This window comes from Dermacentor silvarum, chromosome 3 (genome assembly GCF_013339745.2).
Source record: "Dermacentor silvarum isolate Dsil-2018 chromosome 3, BIME_Dsil_1.4, whole genome shotgun sequence".
In the NCBI taxonomy this organism is placed as follows: Eukaryota; Metazoa; Arthropoda; class Arachnida; order Ixodida; family Ixodidae; genus Dermacentor; species Dermacentor silvarum.
The window spans coordinates 222,577,655-222,598,814 of NC_051156.1; the positions used below are offsets into that span (position 1 = coordinate 222,577,655).

Below are 21,160 nucleotides of genomic sequence, written 5' to 3' on the forward strand. Positions count from 1 at the left end.
ACCCAGTACAACAAAACATGGTACATATAATGCAAACCACTGGGAGTCGAAGGATGTGCCAGTCTTCACATAAGCAGTCAGGTCTGATGGCCTCGGGCTGTGTCATGTCACAGAAAACTGAGCGCATCTAGCCATATTTTATTCCGTAAAGAACGATCTTCCTCAATAGTATGGATAGCTGGGCAAGTTGGTACGGTTTCATTCTTGAAAACTGTGCAGGTTAAGACGGCAGAAGCGAAAAAAATTTCCCATGTTTGTCAAACTTGGAGGGTTTACGGTAGCGCGATTAAAAGACCAGACAAAAGAAGACGCACAGGGACACACACGGCGCTACACATGGCACGCCGTGTGTGTTCCTGTGTGTCTCCCTTGTCCTGTCTTTTTAATCATGCTACCGTAAACCCTACAAGATGCCTTACCGACAGGCCCATATTGCGCACCTTGTCAAACCTGTTTTGCTTGTCTCGTCTTTACCTGCGCTGTTTTGAAGAAGGATATTTCCTTCTTCCTATTGGGCACGTCAGAGGAGGGACAACAGGAACAGAAGCTACTGAGAAAGGACAGAGGGAAGGGAGCAGGCTCTTATCTAGCTGCATGATCTACTAAAATATTGTGTCAGTTCTCATTTCAGGAAAATGGCCCAGGAGGCCTTCATTTAGACACCATCCTAAGCTCACTGCGCCAATTGTTTACAGTCTTCATTTTGTTTGCTTGAAATTCAAGATGTGTATTCTGTAAACATGAATCTGTAACATGTACCGGCCAGAAAGAGAAAAATGTAGAACGCCTGCCCCAGGGTGAAGCTGAAATGGCGCCAGCAACTCGATGATGCTAATTGACTTCTCATTTCATGTCGCAGAGCCTGGTGCCAGAAAAGTCATCCTGGCCAGTGACTGTACAAGTCGACTTGGATAGCGTGCTTCACTGCGTCCATGATCAGCCCCGACATGAAGATGCCAGTTTGGCTCTTCCCACTCTTTTAGGTCAGTGACTGTAGCCAAATTGTGACATGAGATGGCTCCTTGAGCCAATACAATTGACTGCCAGTGACAGAATTAATCGTGGAGTTGAAAATAATTCTGGTGATTAAAATTAAGCATAAGCTTCACTATGACATTATTTCACTGGCTTCTCTTATGACTATGTTTCCGTGTCACCACTTATGGCATTTTTCACTGGTCGACCTGCAATGGCCGACAAAATCCTGGAGCGAGTGCTCAGATTTCACCGATCCAAATCTGCCAATGGAGAGCAAGAATGCTCCATGGAGGCATTCCAGACGTGAATTTACCAGATGTTCTTGCACACACATCACACAAACTGCTTCTAGAAACCGTGGCCGACTTCTACTCTGTATGTTTCCATGACAACCGAAGTTGCCAACGACCGATAAACAAAAAGACAGAAGTGACGTATGCTTCTCGCCCCTTTTTCCGCGCTAATCCAATCCTCGGCGGCAGAGCAAGGGAGAACTTTCCGGCATGGAGTGAGCTGATTCAAAACGATGAGTGGAAAGCACGAACCAGCCCCAGATCGAACAGTGAAATCTGAATTTGCTGCTGTGGAACAAGAAATCCTGCTTCAGATCGACCAATGAAAAACACGATTAAATTGTGAATCCATTTGGAGCAGCTGTAAGCAACAGCATGGGGAAGCATTTGTTAGTAATGTGCCATTTTCAATATTGCTGTTTTGATTTACCATTACTTAAATGGTAAATGAACAAAGCATACATATTCGTTAATTTCGAGTGTCGAACTTTCCTTTCTCTATTAAAATTGTTGTGTGTTGTAGAAATTGCTAAGGTTGTTGCTCACACCTTTCTATGTAGATGAAGATGCTGAGCCTGTGCCTGCAGAAAAGTGCACTTCACAGCTGTCGACCAAAGCAATGCCAAGTTTGGGGGCAATAGCAGCCAAGGTATGCAGTTTGCTCTCTTATTCTTGAGTTTCCAGTGCTCGTCCTTGTAATCACATGCCCTTTAATGTCTGCACTTTATTTATTTATTTGCATGTTATAGCAAATTACAGTGTAGACCGCTTATAACGTGGCCGTGGGAGTTGTAAAAATCCGTGTTATAAGCGGTACCACGTTAGAACCAAAGCATGCTTTTTTCCGCTTTTGCTTATGCCAAACGGGCAAACCCACCTTTCAAACACAATTTATTACATATTTCACTCACACACACGTGCAACACAATCGCAACACAGCAAGAACGCTGTTATTTTCGTCTGGAGACTGGTCTTCACGCGCACTCCCACACTCCCACTCCTGAAAAAAAAAAAAAAAAAGCTGTATGCTGCTGTTGCCATATGCTGTATGTGCGAATGAAAGCGCGCGAGAGACGAGTGCTTTCACGGAGAGCGAACGTTCGGCGGAGAACAAACGCGAAGACCCTCGTCGTGCAGATGGCTGTTGGGGGATGGGAGGGAGGCAGGGGAAGCGACGTTTAGCTGCGGCACTCAATGTGTATCTTGCGACCGGGTGCGAGGGGAACTTTGCGACTCAAGCTGCCGCGCGAAATGAGGAAAGCGCAAAGGCAGTGCAGGAGGGAGGGGGCGCGGCTTTCTGCAAGCCACTGCCTACTTTGCGCGCCTGAGGTATGTCACGTGCACCGTATCTTGAAAGCGATCTCCACACAGCTCTGAACTTTGTATGCGCTACGCTTTCACCGCTCAGTTTCCGTTGAAGCGATAGACCACACGAACCTTCGGTTGCTGCTCCTGCCTCGTTTGCTCATGCCAGCGTTTTACAGTGCTTGTCTGCGGTCATCGCGTGCGATCTATTCATGTTTGCTTGTGCGCGCTGACACCATGCTTGTTAATTCAGTTAGTAAGCAGATGTGTCCAAGTTTATGCAGGTGATAAGACTACTATCCTTACTCCGTACACTCTACTAGTAAATTTGCTATCGCAATTGATGCTTTGCCTTTTGGGGGAAACTGCGACCTTTTGTTTCGCTTTTCGCCACTGTTCTCCACGTGCACGCTCGCCCGCGCTCCCTCTCCTCCGCGTTTGCACGCCCGGCAACCATGCAGGCCGTGCTCAATGCCTCCTAGCAAAGGCGGTGCTCTGTGCGTCGATTTCATGGTCGCGCACTTAAAGAGCCGCGCTATAACCAATATTCTGCTTCGCACGCCTACGCAATAAATGGTCCGCCTATACATTGAGTTCTATAGGAGATATATCGGTGGTCAAAAAAACCCACGCTATAACCAGTCCCGCGCTAAAAGCGGTTACATTATAAGTGGTCTGCACTGTACCATCACAGCAAATTTACTTACAAATTTAGAATGGATATTTGTCAGTTGACAAGGACAGGAAATAAATGCTTTGGGTGCCGAGTTCCAGTTACTTTTGTGCTCCAATGCAGAAAATGATGTTAAGAAAGTAACTGGGGAACACCAATTCATTTCTCCGCTAAGTTCCAGAATTAATATCTCTAAACTGGTGTCATCCTGAGAATTCGCTCCAAGTGGACCTGCCTTGCGAACTCGATGGCTAGAATTTGTAAATTGCAATATGGGCCATTGGAAATTGCACATGGGTAATTAGTTAAAAACTTCATTTGTGCATTTTTGGTAATTAGTTGATTATGCATTTCAATTTTTGGATAATGTAATGTCCTCCTCTTAGAGTAGGCCAGCTCATGAACTAGATTTGTGCTATCTGCCACAGGCAACCTTTAAATATTTTTGAAAATGTTCGCTGAAACATCCTGTATTTTTTATCAGTGCACAACCCTGTTATCTAGCTTTTTCAAGCATTGTCAAAAGCCAAGTCATGGGCTGAAACAGCAGTTTCACATTTCCTTAAATTTCCTTCATGAGCATGTAGTTGCGGGAAACGTTGCACTTATTTTTCTGACTCTTCTATGCTTTTCGTTGCAGGTTTCACATGCAAAACCAAGGGGCAGTAGCCTTGTCTTACCATACAAACGAGTAAGTGTCTGTGTTGTGTTTCCTGTGAGTGTGAGCACTGGATGACATAGCTGAAACGAGGTCTCATCTTGAATGCACAGTGCCTTTACGGCCATGCTATGTATGTCAATTTTAACTTGCTATCCATCTGCCAGTATGCTCCTTGAGAGACGGTAAAGTTAAATAACTTTTCAATAGTAATTGTTGAGTGTGAGAAGCTTTATGATGCTAGAATATCAGCAAAGCGAACAAGTTGCCAAGCTTAACTCTTTCATGCACAGAAGCTTGTTTTCTATGAAAAAGCCAAATAAATTATTATTGAACAAGAAGGTAAGAGAAGTAAGGAAAACACCATGGAGCTTATTTTACAAGAATTACAAAGATATCAGTTCCAAAGATATCAGTTCCACGTCGAAGAGGAACAGCCTTCTCCCTTTTTCGCCCGCGTAACCCCCCCGCCGTCAGGTGGCGTTAACAGCGCAACACTAGCGCCATCTCTCGTAATACGCTGCAACTCCGTCGCCGTAAAGCTACGCAGCGAAGCCGGATTAGAGGAGACGGGAGCCATGCGGGGAAAACAACATCAGGGGACACGTGATAGTCGCGCATCCCCACAACTCGCACTTGCTGGTACTTACATTCATACTTGCACACACTCATTCTCACCAACAGTCACTGGCGTTCACAGTTGCTTCGATTCAGATGTACCGGAACTCACGTTCTCGTGTCCCCTCCCACTCACCGGCACTCATTCGCATACATACTATACTCACGTCCATTCACAGTCGCCGACAGTCACTCATGTTCATACTGTCGTACATGGACTCAAATTCGCCAGCACTCACTCTCGTTCATACTCACGCAAACTCATGCTACATCACTAACGCTCTAACTCACACCTGTGAAATAAGTGTGGAGTGAGTGTAAGTCAGTGTACTTCTGAGTGAGTATGCAACTTATACAGTCATAGACCTTTTCTTGGTTACTTTTTACAACTAAAACATGTCAAAGAAACTTGGAAAGCCAAACAGGACAGAGGGTTTGGAGGCCTGAAGTGATTAACAGTGGTCAAACAAGAGAGGCTGCTGATCACATCAGGAAACATAGAGGCTTTTGTGAAAGAAGCAGCATTATTGCAGCCACTCTGTCTTGAGAAGCCTTGTAGTGTACGATACATATAGATGGTATCGTACACAACACTGCACTGTAGTCGAGGTGCCGGTGAAGCATAGCATAGGCAACAACAAGAAAAGTCTTCCTTCAAGGAAATGCCCTTTCTCAAGTTTATTGAGATGTTATGGAGAAGCACAGAGTAACAGAGAGACTCAAGCTATCTTCAGAACTATTCACAGTTGAAGCTTTTTTGGACGAGCTAAGTGTGTCTTCCGTATTTTGAGCAAGTAGTAAATGCTTGTTGTCCATACTGAAAAGATATAAGGGCTAACTAGGTTTCTCAGTGTCATCAACATAAATGAGTAACAGAAGCAGTGACTGTTGTGTCAAAGCACACCTCTTACTTTGTGGTTGTCTCGCTTGTGTATTTTTTCATACTAGAATGCCAATGTTTTATATTAAAACGTTTGCTTATTTACTGCTTCACCCAAGCTTTTCACCCAGCTGGTGATTTATTAATCTCACCTGACAGTTGAGTGACTAATGAATGAGTAAATCAGCTCAACTAAAGGATAAACACAAGAAAGGAGAATGGGACTGCTTTGACCTTGTTCAGGCTAGCGACATGTACACTGTCATGTTCCCACTTAAAAGGAACTTTTGACATTCTTGTTACAAATTGTTTTGGCGTAGGGAGAGCTTTGTTCTGTGATTTAGAAGTGACATACGATGGGTTATAGGGGCTATATTGTATTGGTGTCGCAATGCTGTACAGTGCTGCATGGATATACAATGTAAGTGACAGCTGCAATCATTACAAAGTCAGCTTAGTAATGTGCATTGTTGGGCAAGTTGGTACATATTGTCACGAAACTGCGAGCAATGTGACAAAGGCGACATTGGTCACTGTGTGAAAGAGAACGACGATTGTAAAGATTGTTTTTTCGCCATCTTAGCTTTGTTGCAGCTCGTTGTAGAGAGCTTGTAAATATATTTTCGTTTATATCTCTACCCGTGGCATTTTACAATATTTAGAGTCTCTGTCAAATTTGTGCTCGTTCCCACCCTCAGCTTAGTAACCTATGATAGTCTCACAAAAATCAAACAAGTAGATTGTTGCTGCTGTTGTTGTATTCATTATAGCTTATTGATTTTGCTAAAACAATGGCTTTTGAGCATCTGTCATATTGCCTAGAGCAGACTGGAGTATTGTCCAGTATTCTTGTAAAGGAGATCAAGAGCTCGAGATTGGTAGTTAGCGTATTGGATCACTGAAGGAGCACATTTATTTATCTAGGCTAAGTATTGAATGTGAAAAAACGGCATAAAACACAATGTGTACCAGCAAGAGGACATCTCGTCGTCTTCTTGCTTGTGCACATTTTGTTTTACGCAGGTTTTTCGTCCTTAATTATGTATCAAGTGGCTCAGCTTTCGACTTTTTTGCTAGGCTAATTAGTTATGGGGATCCAGAGAAGAAAGAAATCTGCAGTCAAATAAAAATCAGTTGTAACGCATTTCTCAAGTTCTCTCAAGCTGTGAACCACAGTTTACTGACACGCTTAAAAACAAAATTATAATATAAATGCATTTTTCCCGTTCTGACTAACTGTGTCAAAGCTGAGAACTGCACAAATAAGTGATGGAACGAAAAATGATAGTATGCGTAACATTCAGAGATAGGAAGATGGCCACATGGATTAGAGAGCAGGTCATGTAATGTTTGGAACAGATAACTGTTGGTCGATTAGAGAGACACAGTTGGCACCAAGGCAAGGGAAACACGGTTGTTGGTAGCAGAAGATTAGGTGGAGTGGTGAGATTAGAAAACTTACAGGGCATATGGGGGAGACAGTGGGTACAGCACACAGGTAACCGAAAATTTCTGGTAGTAGCGTTTGTCCTGTAATGAACCTGAATAGGCTGATGAAGATGACATTCATTTACGAGTCATTTTTTTGCTACTTTTGTGGAACATCTGACTAGACTCATCCTTTCTGTCGCCTGCTGTGCTGTTGTCGGTAGTTTGTGTATAAGAAAATTTTATAATTTCTACATTCTTTTAAGCATTCACTCTGTTAGCCTAAGACATGTTGAAAGAAAAAAAAAATAATAACAGTGCAGAGTACAGTTTGGAACCTTTGTTTTGAAAGTATCGGTACCAGCTGCTATTCTGTGTCATTACAGTATAAGGCTGCCGTGGAACGAGATGGTCCTGAAGTTGAGACCATCCATAGGGAGACGACAACCGGGGAATCACCTGAGCAACAAATGGTGAGTGTGAGCCACAGCCACTTACTGACCTTGGGACATAAATTCTCATCGGAAAGTTTGACGCAACTATTAAAGGGCACTGAAGAGCAACAGTAAATCAGTTTTAACTGATAAAGATTGTTTTCACACCTCTATTTCATTCATTTGGTTGATTATTACTGGACAAAATAAATGCAAAAGTTCTCTTTGTTGAACTTCACACCAAAACCTTAGTGTTGGTACGTCAGTATGACTACATGGATTTCCAAGTAATTTCTTATATTGGGGCCACATTATTGCAAGAGAAGTTCTCAATTTCTGCTGGGTTGAGCCTGGTTTCTTCAGGATGCAATGTACTCCCTCGCTGATGGACGCTAAACTGGGCTTGTGTAGACACTGAAAATCCATGATGAACTAGACCTGTCTAGACACTGTGAAAATTCGTGTTCTATACTTTTGGGGACACTGAAAATGTGTCACGTCATGGTGAGTTAGCATGGAACCTTCAAGGAAGCATTGCCACCTGTTTTTCACTTTGCTCTGGCTCACTCTGTCGTCTGTTATGCTGCTGCTATGAGCAGCAGCATAACAGACGAAGGAGCAAGCTCGAGTGAGTACCAAATTGTGACGATGAGCAGCAGCATAACAGACGAAGGAGCAAGCTCGAGTGAGTACCAAATTGTGACGATGTTCTGCTCCCATGTGACCACCTTTTGTGTACGACACATACACCTCACGAGAAACAAAACCAAAACTCGTTTATATAAAAGCTGTCACAGTAAGTTTGCTCTGAGGTTTGCCAGTATCTTTTCTAGGGTTTCAAAATGTGAGACCTTCACTTACTAATGGAAAAAATGAAAATTTGAAAGTGTTATGTCGGGACTCCTTTATGGTGTTTGTGGTGCCTGTGGCAGTACAGGTGCACTGTGGTCGCTGATGTATCCCTCAACTCTGCCTTGTGAACATTTCAGAGTGAGGAGAAGACCCAGTCTGAAGAGGTTAATGAAGCCACAGAGAGAAAGCAGGAGGAGGGAGAAGAAGAAGAAACTCCTGCAGCAGCCACGGCAGCAGCCCCATACGAAGACACAGACCTGGCTGAGCCGCTGCGTGCACCACGGGTACGTTTAGGTTTTTGTTTTTTAACAGCGTTTGTCTGTTTAACACTTTCCTTAAGTGGACTAGCTTACCTTAAGTTTGGACCTTTCCATCTTGTCGCATGTGCACAATGTCCTCTGGAGCTCCCTGGGTGTCGCCTCAATAGCTTCTTGACAGCTGTAACTATGTGTGACCCCCCGCAAAGGCATTGCAGAAACTGCAGCGCTTACCTTTCTACTGAGACACAAGTCCAGAGGGAAGCTAGATAGAATGGGAGAGGGGGCAGACAATGGGTAGCACCAGCGAAGTTGCGAAATGAGTGAATAACAGCCTTGCCACTCTTCGCTCGCAGTTCCCATACGGGGGGGGGGGGGATATGTAAAAGGTGACGTGACAAGGCCAGGAAACGCTGCTACTGTAGACACGACAGCAGTTGCGGGCTAACTGAATAAATTTAAGTTCAAGGTACGGTACGATATGTTACTGCTATTTCTGTGTGAAATATAAACACCATGTAAATATGTCATGCAGACAACTTACGCAGGGCGTGCAGAAGCAGAGCCGCATTAATTAAAGCGCAGAGACAGTCTAGGCGACACTACGGAAGCGGTCGCACATCAAATCAACATTTCGGTGCTCGCCACGGTATCTTTGCGGCTATGGCATTGCTCGAGGTCGCGGGTTTGATCCCGACCGCGGCAGCCGCATTTTGAAGGGGCCGAAATAAAAAAACACTCGTGCACTTAGATTTAGGGATACGTTGAAGAGCACTACGGTGTCACTATGATGTGCCTCGTAATCCGATTGTGGTTTTGGCACGTACAGCCCCATAATCTAATTAAAGTTTAATACTTCTGCCATGATACGATGTGCTTGTGAGGCAATGATATTGCTCAACCCTCTCAGAGGTTATGAAGTATGGAGCTCAACAATGCTGCAAGCAAACACCTCTCCCTGTGTGTTCTGTGTACTACGCAGACAAACAGCAGTGGTGCATGCAAGGTAACGTTTAACATCAACTCACCACTCTTGTCTCTTGTGTTGGACTAAACATTGAAGAAATTGAACATTCGCCGTCAACATCACCGCTAAATATTGTCAATCATAGGAAACAGCATAGAAAGCTTCGCTTACATTGATTCCCACAGTGCATGGGATCCACATAATTTTTTTAATCAGTATTGTCATACTGAATATGCACTGCTGGTGCCAAAGGGGTAGAGAGGGATAACATTTTGTTTATTGTCTGTGCCATATATAGTTCTGCTTTCCAGTTTTTTCACTTGTTCACTGTTACCTACATTAACGATTTTGGGTGTGAGTGCATATGTGTGTGTTTTCTTCTTCTCTCTTTCTCTAATTTCTTATCCTATATTAAACCTGCAGTAGCATGCCAAGCGTTTTTGCTTGGCTTACCTCTCCGGTTATTAAACTTTCTGTCACTAGTGCATGCTTAGGCGGTTGACTGGAGGCGACTTCAAACCAGAACCTTCCCCCACCCGATGCACCTACATCGTATCTACCCCGAACTGTACCCAGATGGCTTGTGTAAATTATGTAGAACAGAACACGCCACCCTAGAACATATTCTATGGGATTGCGCACATACGCAAGATAAAAATGCAGTCTCCTCAGAACAGCTTGGGGCACGGTGGAAAGCCGCGCTGATCACAGATCTGCAACTATGGGCCATCCAGCAAGCTCGGGAGGCGGCTGGGAGACAGGGTCTCTCTACCGCTTCTGGCACAGCCTAGGCCCTGGCCTCAATCCGCTGGTTTTAATAAAGTTGTTTCACTCACTCACTCACTCACTCACTCAATAGTGCATGTACAGTTAAACCTGCTTATAACGAACCTCGATATAACGAATTCCTGGTTATAACGAAGTTTTTCGATTCCCCGCCGTTACTCCATAGAAGCACATGTATTTGAGACCTCTACGTAACGAAGTGGCAGCGGGAGATCCCCTCGATATAACGAATTTTCCCCTCCGACCACCTAGAGATTTCGCCCCAAATTTTGTCATTTTTGCGCGAGCAGCAACCGGAAGCACCTTCTCCGCCGCGATGGAATGCGAAGCGAGCGCACGTGTGCGTGCGTGCGTGTGCGAGGCGGCCCTGCATCCCTCGACCCGGCGATCTTGCCGCCGCGGGCGTGACCTTTCCCCCTCCCTTCATTCAAATCTGATCCTGCCGCTTGCTGCAGCTGGCCTAGCCCGCCAAGCCGGCACTCTCTCCTTTTCCAGCTGATGTTGCCGACGCGCTGGTACACGCTGTGGCACATCAAACTAGATGAGCGCGTACACGCGCTCGCGCTCTCAAACGCTGGCGGCGTGTGGAAGCGCCGCTGGAGAAGCGAGCGAAGTGACCTTCGTGCTGTTGTCTATCGCTTCAACGCAAACTGAGCGCCGAGAACACACAGCACCCATAAAGCTACGAGCCGCCACGCACCTACACTGCTAGACTCTGCCCCAACGCAGATCGCTTTCAAGATACGGCCTGCGCGACCGCGCGCCGCCCCGCTATTCCTTCCCCGCTCGCTCCCTCGCCAGTGCCTCGAGCGCAACGGAAGAAGGCGCGCTTCCTCCCTGCTTTTCTTGCGCGCGCGAGATTTAGACGCGGTCGTCGGCTCCCCTCGCACGTTTTCACTCGCACATACAGCATACGGCGCGCGGCGACTGCGTTATCAACCTTGGACTTTAGGGTACGGACACACTAGCGGCAAAAACACTGCAGCAAAAACGCGCGGCGCGGCAGGAATCGGGTGTCTTGCGGCGTGCCGCGCGAAATGGGTTCTGCGGCAAATGCCGCGTGCCGCGATATGAAGAACCAATCAAGAGCGACGAGGGTGACGTCACGGAGCCATCACAACCGGAACGCCGCCGGTTCGCGCCGGGTTTTCAATCGACGACCGTCGTCTCTCGCATGAAACAACGAGCGCTCGCGGTGTTGCTCGCCCGTTCGGAGAGCGCGGGAGATCTTATCGCGCTGCCGCGCGGCGAGACGCGCGTGCCACTGGTGGGCTCGCGGCAAGGCGCTGACGCGCGGCAACTTGCCGCTCGCTGCATGATGCGCGCTTTTTTTTGCCGCTAGCGTGGCCGTACCCTTATATACGGAATATCTATGAGCCAAAACCAATTTTAGGGCCACAACGCATCATGGACACCATCTTTATATAGCAAATACGGATCTCAAGGGCCATACTTTTGCTGGCGGAAACCGAAAATATGTCATAGTTGTCGCCCCCGGCACTTTGGGCGGCCGATGCCATCGTCACGCCACCAAGCCAAGCGACATGAAAAGTCAAAATGGCCGCTCGGGCCGGCGCGGGGTGGCAGTTCGCAACGTATGATGCGGGAACGGTCCCACAGTTGCGACGCTAGAGCGGGGTTACCAATGCATTGAGTTCTAAGGGAGCTGTGTCGGGACCGGTCGAAAACGATGTAACAGCCGCGAAAACGCAGCCCCCGGGAACGTAACAGCGAGGTTCTACTGTAACACTATACGACGCTACGACGCCATCGTGACGCTCGCTCTTCGTTTCCGATGCCTCGCGCTTGTGCGAAACGACACGCCTCCACGCATCCGGTATCTGGTGTGACATTCCGAGGATGAGTGCTTCGACGAAAACGGAAAACGGGTGCGCGTTACAATTGAGGGCGCGTTAGAATCGAGTAAATACGGTAAACGTTTATTTTTTCGAATTTTCGTGCCGAACCTGCATATAACGAAATCCTCTTTATAACGAAGTTTTTCGGGAATTTGTCAATTTCGTTATATCCAGGTTTAACTGTATATTTTTGGTAGAGGTATATATGGTTTCCTTGTGATAAATTTTTGTAATACACAAGTTGTGTGCATGATGGGTGGGCTATGCAGTTCGAATAACGTGGTAGTGAGTGCTCAAAAGGCTGTTGTTCTGAAGCTTGCAATCTGGCATAATGCAGGGCCAACTTTCTGAGCAGTTTAGATCAGAAGACCCTAAATGGCAAAATATGTATGATACCTTTTTGTGTGCTACTGTGTATAAGTTATAAATAAATATCAAATTACTACACTGGCACAAAAGGAAGGTGCAGTCAAGCAACCGTGTGTGAACATGTAAAAAATAATCTTATGACCTATGTGGCAGATTGCACGCCATGTGAGCATGCATTGGTGATTGTATGGCTCGATGCAGGGGGTTGCCTGGCCAAGAAACCACGAGTTGATGAGTGTTGATGCATGGACTCCAATACCAGTGCATCACAAAGTGATTAGGCCTATTTCCGGGTTCGCTAGAAGCTACAGGCACCTTCAGCTTCAGTCGCTGGCATGGGGTGCACAGTGATGCGCTTGCATGTTCGACAATTCTGCCACTTGCACTCTGTGACAAAGTGCTATTATTGTTGTGCTATTATTGTTGAAGAGGCTCGCAGAGAGGCATGTGAACTGCATGTGCATTGTGGAAGAAGCTCTCAGAAACACTGCAGTGGGAAAGAAAGCACATAGTTTTCATTCACTATAGTACTGTTTTTTTTTTTTTTTTTGATTAAAGATGTAGATTACTGCAACTATAACTGTGCTATGTTTCTTACATGCTTTCCTGATTCTCAGACATAACAAACCACTGATATTATCACCACATTTTGCAGAAGTATTGCATCTTATAAGTGGCTTCAACTGCAGTGTGTGCTTGGATAATTTACTAACCACCAGAGTCCTTTCCTCATCTTCATAAGATGTCAGTCCTTGCTTTCCTGAGAAAAAAAAAAAATGTCAGAACAAAAGGGAACAGCTGACCTACCATAGCAATGTCTATATGCAGCACCGTTATCAACACACAAGAAATGCAAAGTAACTCTGCCATACAGGTTACCTCCTCCCAGTAACATGGTCATGTGCGAATTTCTTAACTGTGTTGTACTGGTTTCAAACAGGTGCCTCGTTGCAACTGCTACTGTATGTATTGCAGATGAACTATGTGTTGTTGCAGGACATTCTTCGGAACCTCGTATAGATTTACTAACTCTGCCAGCATTGTCCATGTGTTTTGTCATGTCATACTTGCAGAAGACACGACGTGGACAGCGTGGCAAGAGGAAAAGGACTGAGCCCGATGTGGGACTGTTTCCTGATGGCCAAACGTACAACTCACCTAATGTCAACATTTCATCTGACGAGGCAGTTGAGGACAGCAGCAAAGGAGGAATCGATTTTAAGCCCTTTGATTACACAGCACAAACACCTCCAGGTAAAAATAAGTTCTGAAAGCTAAGTTTCTTACCAATACCTAAAGGGCAAAGCGCTTCTGCCATGCTGTCTTATGCATGGGAATGCTGAGAAGCGAGGGCCATGGTTTCACATCTTTCTGGAAGAGCCGGGAAACCTTAAAGATGTGTCTGGCAAATAGTGTTCTGTCTGTCATCAGAATAGTTTTGTCTCTATCGAACAGAGTGCAAGATGCCGCTCTCTTGCCCCCTCTCTCCTTCTTTTTTTTAAAATTAATACATAAGCATTCACACTGGTGCTTACAGCTAGGTTGAACATAGCCAGTACCAGCGAGCCACTAAAGCTGAAGGAAAGAACCGAAGGTCCACATTCACTGTGCATCAGTTTCAGTCATACGTTTCTGTTTGCTTTGTTTAATTCTTGAACATTAGTGCAAAAAGGGGTTATGAGAAACCAAGGCCTTTTATTAAGATATAATTCTAAGAAAGCTTTATTGCACATTCATGACCATGTTTGATGCCATGCCACATTAAAAAAAAAAGCTGAATTTCCTGCATCGCAGCATCCCTATAGTGCGTAACAGGCCTTAAACAAACTTGCGTGGAGGGCGGATCGAGCTTTCTCTCTAGGTAGTAGTATAAGAAACTCTATGGCTGAAAAGACGGGGCAACGCATTCATAAGCACTTGCTTGCAATATGTGCATCTATTGAAAATAAGCTGGCAACTGATGCTCACGTCATAAATGCAATTTTTTCACTTCTTTTTTGGATGAGCCTGGGGACAAAGTTTTTCTGTACTTTATCCACTTCTATATGCTATGCAGTTACCTTTTTTTTGTAGCTGAGCATAACTGATGTTCAGCCCATATGCACTTAGCATGACCATGTAACCTAGGGTACTGCTGTAATGGTAAGCTGAACTAAACATGTCTGGACAGTCTCATGTCTGTCAGTCAGCATTGCTTGCTTCAATATAGACAATGTTGTGTGATATGGTGCAAACAACACAAATGGGCAGAGACCATCCAAACGCAGCAGAAAGTGCACTTAAACAGTTTCCATTTCAAGCATCAATGTCCTCCACTTTGTGTTGGTCATTTGTAAAACAGGTGGAAAAAATTTAGCATTGCATAGTAGTTTGGCAAAAGAGGACATAGTGACATGAAACAAACATGCATGCATGAGTGCTTGTTGCAACTGAGTAATTACACATAAAATTAAAGAGATGTATATTCATAACAATGAAAATGCCTCATGTGTATTACATAAGACATGCCTTGCCTGTCATGCAATGTTAATGACCAAAGCCTGCTGGTGTCATTGCATATATGACTTGGGTGATAATTTGCCATTATTCTCGACCTAACCACAATGCATGCAAACCAGTTGTTTGTTTTTTTATAAAGAATAACCTGCAGGAAGTTTATGCTCAACTAGGTTATTTGGTACCATTACACATAAAAGCTATGCAGTTTTGTGTCTTTCTAAAGAAATGTTTTAACTAGTGCCAGTACACATTTCTTGTTTATTTACAAATACAATACTGCAGGCCCTATTCAGGCCCAAGCAGGAGTGGTTACATCAGTGGTAATAAACAAGACTAGAAACAGAAAAAACAAAAACATCAACATTTGCAATACAGAATTATCAACAATAAATATGAAGCAGGAACAATAGTTGTAGTTCGCAACTTAAAAATAAAGCAGTGATATACCATGCACATGCAACAGTACACTGGATTCAGCATTCTACCTAATGTTAATATAAAACACACGAGAATTTATTAATTTCCTTCATTGCGGTGTACTACAATATTAAGTACATTTAAGCCCAGGTGTAACACCTTTATTCTTTCAACAGCTAAAGAGCAGAAAAAACAGCCTTGGAGCTACAACCCCGAGGGGCCTGATGACATGAAGGTGCGTACGACTCTGTCGGTGCACCATCTGTGTGACCACACATTGCTAGCAACAAATGCTGACTTGTCTCTCTTGCATGCAGGCTGGAAAAAAGAAGCGAAGAAGACAGCAGGTCAAGAGCCGCACATTTGGAAGCCACAGCGGCGAGCCTGTTGCCAAATGGCCCAAGCGATGACCAGCCCACTCCGCTGCAGCTGTGGGGGGAGGGCAGTAAAGCTGTTTTCATTTGCCTTGTTGTTTGTTACTGGAGCCGCTTTCCTCCTCCTCCTCTGGTATTATCTGCAGTGAGGAAAGAAAGCACGCACACACTGTGCCAGTGTTGTTCGGAACCTCTGTAAGCGAATTTGATGGATGGAGAGCAGTGATCTGAATCTATAGTGTGTTGCACAAATACGAGTGCCAGGTATACATAACTCTTACAGCTAAACCACTGGGTCGTTCATGCTCAAATTTCACACAGAGGTAGCACTTTTCACTGGGTTCAGTTTTATAACACCTTTGCAGTAATTAATTGCCTGTTTTTGAATCCGATGTGTGTGTCGTCTGAGGTAACGCCACTCAAAGCATGTCAATTATACTGCAATGGAACAGTGGCGCCATCTGTCACAGCTACAGTGAACACCATGTCTTCTCCGAAGCCATGACATCATCCCATTGCAGCAGAATATGCATGTTTGGGTGGCGTTGCCTCAGACAATACGCACATCGAATTTCTAAACAGGTAAGTGATGCTCCCAAACGTGGTATCAAACAACCCACTGCAAAATGCTACCGCTGTGCAAAATTTGAGTGCTAATGTGCCAATGGTTTATCTGGAAGAGTCATGTATATGCCTGGACACGTAGTATGCAACGCAATGCCTTATGAACCTCAAGAATATGAATCCACTAACACATGCCTACAAGCAGATCAAGGCACATTGCATCATGCTGCAGCACTTAAAAGGGCGACATGCTACCTTCATAATTTTCACATCATCATGGTAACTGTATTGTAAAGTTGTATTGTAACAACTTATTGTAACTGTATTGTAAACATGGTTTGTTTATTTCAGAAGTGCAATGTGCACAATACTGGAAGTTATTATTGTTTGGGTAGTTTCATTACCAGAAGCCTAGTGCAACAGCACCAACAAAAGCAAATTCTGCATGCAAAAGCATGTGGTTGTGTGGTGGGTATTTCGTTCAGCTGAAAGCAAGCCATTTAGCAAGTGATTTACTGCACAGAAAGCTGCTCCAAACAAACCAGCAAAATATGCAATCCTTAAACGGTGAAGCTTGCACTACTGATTCTGTAGCAAGATGTAGATAGTTAATATTATAGGAAAACCAAGAATTTGAAACAGTTGTCACCTTCACTTTCTGCAAGAACTTTGGTATACACGAGAGCAAAAATTTAGAGACAATGGGAAACACAACATAGTTTAATTTACTGGTGGCGGTATCACATACTGTTTGGAAAGGAGGATTTGCAACCAGTTCTTGGGTGCGCAGGCGGCGCTTCATACCTGTAAATATTAAGTTCATCTGAAAGATAATTTTGTTAAAGCCTTACGCAGGTCACTCAGATGAAGTTGCTCTCTTAACAAGGTCAATGTGAATGAAGCCTATGAACCAAAGACGTTATATAAATTGTATCACAGCTTCTAAATTTCGGCATGTTTGTTTCTGTACATCACCTTGTTGAGAAACTCGGAATAGTTGATGCGGCCATCCTTGTCGGCATCTACTTCTGCTATGATTTTTTCAGCTTCTTCAAGTGTCATGCTTTGCCCAATCTGGAAAAATAGTGTCAAATGCTAACTATTGAATACTGAACAATGGTGATTTCTTCACTTTTGATAAATTATGTAAAAAAATTTCTGGAGGTCAACAATGTTCCATGCTCATTTTGAACAGCTACAAAATGAGCATAGAACTTTCAAGAGTTCATTTTAATTAATAGCAGCACTAACTATCGGCATAAATTTAAATGAAAATGGGGAAAAAAAGTACTGTACATATAATCACTGGCATTCCCATGTAGCTGGTCAAGAAGCATGCTTTATTCAGAACTCTGCTATACTAATATCACAATCAGTTGTGAATGTGGAATTGCAGAGGTACACTTTAATCTATATACTATTTAGGGGGGAAAAGTAAAATGCACTGTCTGACGCATATAAAAAGAATACCCAAGTTGTACTCAAGATTGTCTCATTATCTTAGATTTTGAACTGAAATCAAGATAGTACAAAGAAGTGGATGTTTCAAAAAGAGGGCTAGTACTTGACAAGTATTACCAAGTTAGCCACACTGCTGCTGCAGTCATTTCTTGAGTACCAATGATTTGTTCCCTTTCATGTTGAACTTTCTTGTACTAACTGATTGGAATGAACCTCTGACTTCTCATTGTTATTGTGTGACAGTTTATGCTCCATGATACAGATAATGCCAGAAAACATGTTTTAGGACAGTTGGGTATCTGATGGGGCATTCACTGATATAGCTTTCATGTGCTTGCCACTCAAACTACGAACATGACTTTTGTGATGAATGAAAACTCCATGTAGGCTTTGGCTACGTTGAAAGATGATATTGAAAATGGAGAAAACTTCGGACTTCTTGAGAAGCATATTACTGTCATGCTGCTTTTCTATGGTCTGTCGAACTTTCAGTTCACTTGGTTGGTGAGCCAGCTCGCCTTACTGCGTTTTGTCCAGAAGCAAAATATAATACACTGGTCTGCATTGTAGACAAAGCAGTTGTCTTTCTTGAGCCGTGTGCAATCCCAACAAGGTGGAAAAATTTTGTTTGCTAATAACTGTTGATCATACAAGTTAAAACATATATACTTGAAAAGCAATGCAAATATTCGTGTAAGACAGTATCCACTAGTTTGTGCATAAAGTAGAAGGGGGCATACTTTGGTAAAGATTTGGGTCAGCTCAGCCTTTGTGATGTATCCATTAGAGTCCCTGTCGAATACTTGAAATGCCTTGAGGACATCCGCGCGTGTACTGACGCGTACCGACATCTTGCGCACCATGAAGGCCAAGAACTCTTGGAAGTCGATGCTCCCGTTGAAATTGCGGTCCACCTGGCGCACGATGCGTGCCATCTCGTCAGCGCTGGGCCTTTCTCCAAGAGCCCGCAGCACCATCTCGAGCTCTGCGCACGAAATTACGCCGTCACCGTTGCGATCGAACAGCAGAAAGGCGCCCTTGATGTCTGCGATCTCTTCGGGCGACAGCTGTTTGCTGTGCACCATTTCGAACGTGGGCAGCTGCAACAAACGCTGGCGCGTGTACTGCTTGGCTCTTGTTTCACGTATGTGGCTCCTACCCACTGTGGGGGATTGGCCAAGAGATAGCTGGATTGGGAGGATCACTCGCGATCTGGAAAAAAAAAAAAAAAAAAAAGAGAAAAAACGCTTTAAGCTAGGCGATGGTGATTGCGACATTATTTATGTATGTGCTATCGCGCACAGTATGAGCTACAACGCGAAAGCGCGTGGCAAAGCGGTAGCGCGTTGTAGCTCATACTGAGCGCGATATAATACCGAACAAAGCTTTATGTATGTGCACAGCTGTGCTACGTGCACGTCATCATAGGCGCAAAGTTTATGTTCCAGGTCGGATGCACTAGGAAAGAAGAAAAAAAAAGAGGACATCTTATAATTAAAGTGGTGGCATCACGTCACGAAGAGTATCTCGCATTCTAACGATCGATGACCGTTTTCCTTTTGCTTAGTGATGGTTTCAGTTATTGACGCCATGGATTTTTAACACAACAAGCACTAGCTCAAAGAAACTCTCGTTGAGCATTTTTTCGTGTACATATTTTTAGTTCGTGCACGGAATCTTCTCGAGGCAAGTTAAGGCGCGCGAAAAGCGCGCCTTTTGCTAAGAGCAGACGACGAAGCTGTTTGCGTAACTTCCTGTCCCGCATCCGAGGCCTGACGGGTTGTTGCACTTCCTGATCCTTAAATGACGCTTCACCTCAGCACTGGATGTTGCCGATCGCCGCGCTGTTTGTTATGTTAACGTTTAAAAATGCTTCGGCGGTCTTAATGTGGTGTTATGTGTCAAGTGCGCTTCGTGCAATACTGCTTGCAAGCTAAACGGACTGCTTGATAGTGGTGGTGCACCGTAGCCTGCGTGTATCGAGCAATCCGAAACGGTGCAGCGGCTCGTATTCGGAACAAATTGCTAGCTGTCTTTCACAGTGTGACAGCAGATGAAGGCATCATGGTTTGTTAAAGACTGGTGTCATCATGCCTTCGAAGCTGCAGCTGGATAAAATAGCGTGGCAGTGGACCGAAACTGTGGAACCGGCCGATGTCAAACAAGATCACATCGAAGCTGCCTACCGGGTTAGATGTAGTTCTTGCTCGGCCAATGCATGCAGGTGAGTGCTTGTGCTATTTCATGTGTGTTGCTTTCATCGTCAGCTCGAGGCACGGTGCGAGTCGAAGCACGCGCTGCAGCACTTGGTGTCTCATGCAACAAAATACGCGGGAAACACGTTCGTATAGTTGCCATGCGTGAAGCGCGGTCGACGCCTGCAGCGCTTGACAACCTAATCGTTTGCAAAAACTCGGTTCTGCCTCTGATAAGACGCAATGGTTTAAAATCTTCTAAAGCACTGTGCCTTTCTTGTGGCACTATCGGTGCCGATGCCCGCTCACCGAGCGGCGGCGTGACACCGGTTTGCTATGGTTTCTGCACAGATGTTGATAGCGACTTCGGAGACCGAATATTTTTCCGAATTCATTACGAATACGACACGCTGCCTATCGAAAACTAGCTGCTGCTCGTATTTGTTGTAAATATTGCCCAGTACATTTTTTGGCATTGTCAATTGTGCATATATCACTCGTTTTCTTGAAGGCGAAACTGTTCGGGAAATCCCCGTTGCTTGTCGGGCCTTGGAGAACGAAATTGGTTGCAAGAGTTAAAGGACAGTGCCTGGCATGATGTGGGGGACCCTCAAGTGGAGAGGAGACCTGAGGTAAGGTGAACCTCGCTATCGACACGTTTGAAGTTTGATCAACTTGCAAGGTTTTTCTGTAAAAATGTGATCTATTTTGTAGGGTGGTTTTGTCGGCCTCAAGAACCTTGGTGCAACCTGCTACCTAAACAGCTTCCTCCAGGTCTGTGATTTGAAATGTTGTTGAAACTGTTACATTTTGCCTTGATGTGCTGTTTGTACAGTTGACAGTCTTGACAGGTGACAGCTAGTACAGTTTATGTGATATGGTAGTGTGAACTAATTTTGGCATTTGGAAAAGTTGCGTGCTAGAGAAAACAGTGGTTTTGAAAACTGTTATGAACAAAAACACCATTTCTCTCTCTCTCTCATTTCTGCCTGTGTTGCATCTGTTTATGTTGGGGCATTTGCTTGAAACTTCATACAGGTACTGAAATCTTCGAAAACATCTTGGAAAGTATATTTCAAGTATTTCAATGTTTTCAAAAATAGTATTTCAACAGTGACGCTGTTGCTTGATGCTTATATGATCATGTATCAACCTACCCAAATTTGTGTCCTTTAAAGTTCTGTGTGTGTTGTTTTTTGACGTCGCTTGAAAGCCACTCAAATTTTCAGGGATAGTTGTTCTTACTCCACTACACATGAGGACTGGATTTCATGTTTGATGAAGCAATAGAAG

At 44.5% G+C, this 21,160-nt stretch overlaps 3 protein-coding genes across 5 annotated transcripts in view; 2 read left to right on the forward strand and 1 right to left on the reverse strand.

The window, feature by feature from the left end:
* LOC119446749 (exosome component 10-like) overlaps nt 1-15,738 on the forward strand; it is a 92,737-nt gene extending 76,999 nt beyond the window's left edge. For both annotated transcript variants that reach the window (XM_037711282.2, XM_037711281.2), the window contains exons 14-21: nt 860-983; nt 1,832-1,920; nt 3,890-3,940; nt 7,220-7,306; nt 8,257-8,403; nt 13,431-13,611; nt 15,450-15,508; nt 15,591-15,738. In XM_037711282.2, the coding sequence (XP_037567210.1) occupies nt 860-983; nt 1,832-1,920; nt 3,890-3,940; nt 7,220-7,306; nt 8,257-8,403; nt 13,431-13,611; nt 15,450-15,508; nt 15,591-15,683 (831 nt within the window). In that variant the 3' untranslated portion in view covers nt 15,684-15,738. The remainder of the gene's footprint in view (nt 1-859; nt 984-1,831; nt 1,921-3,889; nt 3,941-7,219; nt 7,307-8,256; nt 8,404-13,430; nt 13,612-15,449; nt 15,509-15,590) is intronic.
* On the reverse strand, nt 15,658-18,866 carry LOC119446752 (neo-calmodulin). The gene is made up of 3 exons (XM_037711288.2): nt 18,413-18,866; nt 17,187-17,285; nt 15,658-15,787 (listed from the first exon to the last, which is right to left on the reverse strand). The coding sequence occupies exons 1-3, from the start codon at nt 18,755-18,757 to the stop codon at nt 15,731-15,733; spliced, it is 501 nt and encodes a 166-aa protein (XP_037567216.1). The 5' UTR covers nt 18,758-18,866; the 3' UTR covers nt 15,658-15,730.
* A 598-nt stretch (nt 18,867-19,464) lies between these two features.
* The window catches only part of LOC119446754 (ubiquitin carboxyl-terminal hydrolase 48-like), a 79,486-nt gene continuing 77,790 nt past the window's right edge, over nt 19,465-21,160 (forward strand). For both annotated transcript variants that reach the window (XM_049664365.1, XM_037711289.2), the window contains exons 1-3: nt 19,465-19,896; nt 20,379-20,499; nt 20,582-20,641. In XM_049664365.1, the coding sequence (XP_049520322.1) occupies nt 19,763-19,896; nt 20,379-20,499; nt 20,582-20,641 (315 nt within the window). In that variant the 5' untranslated portion in view covers nt 19,465-19,762. The remainder of the gene's footprint in view (nt 19,897-20,378; nt 20,500-20,581; nt 20,642-21,160) is intronic.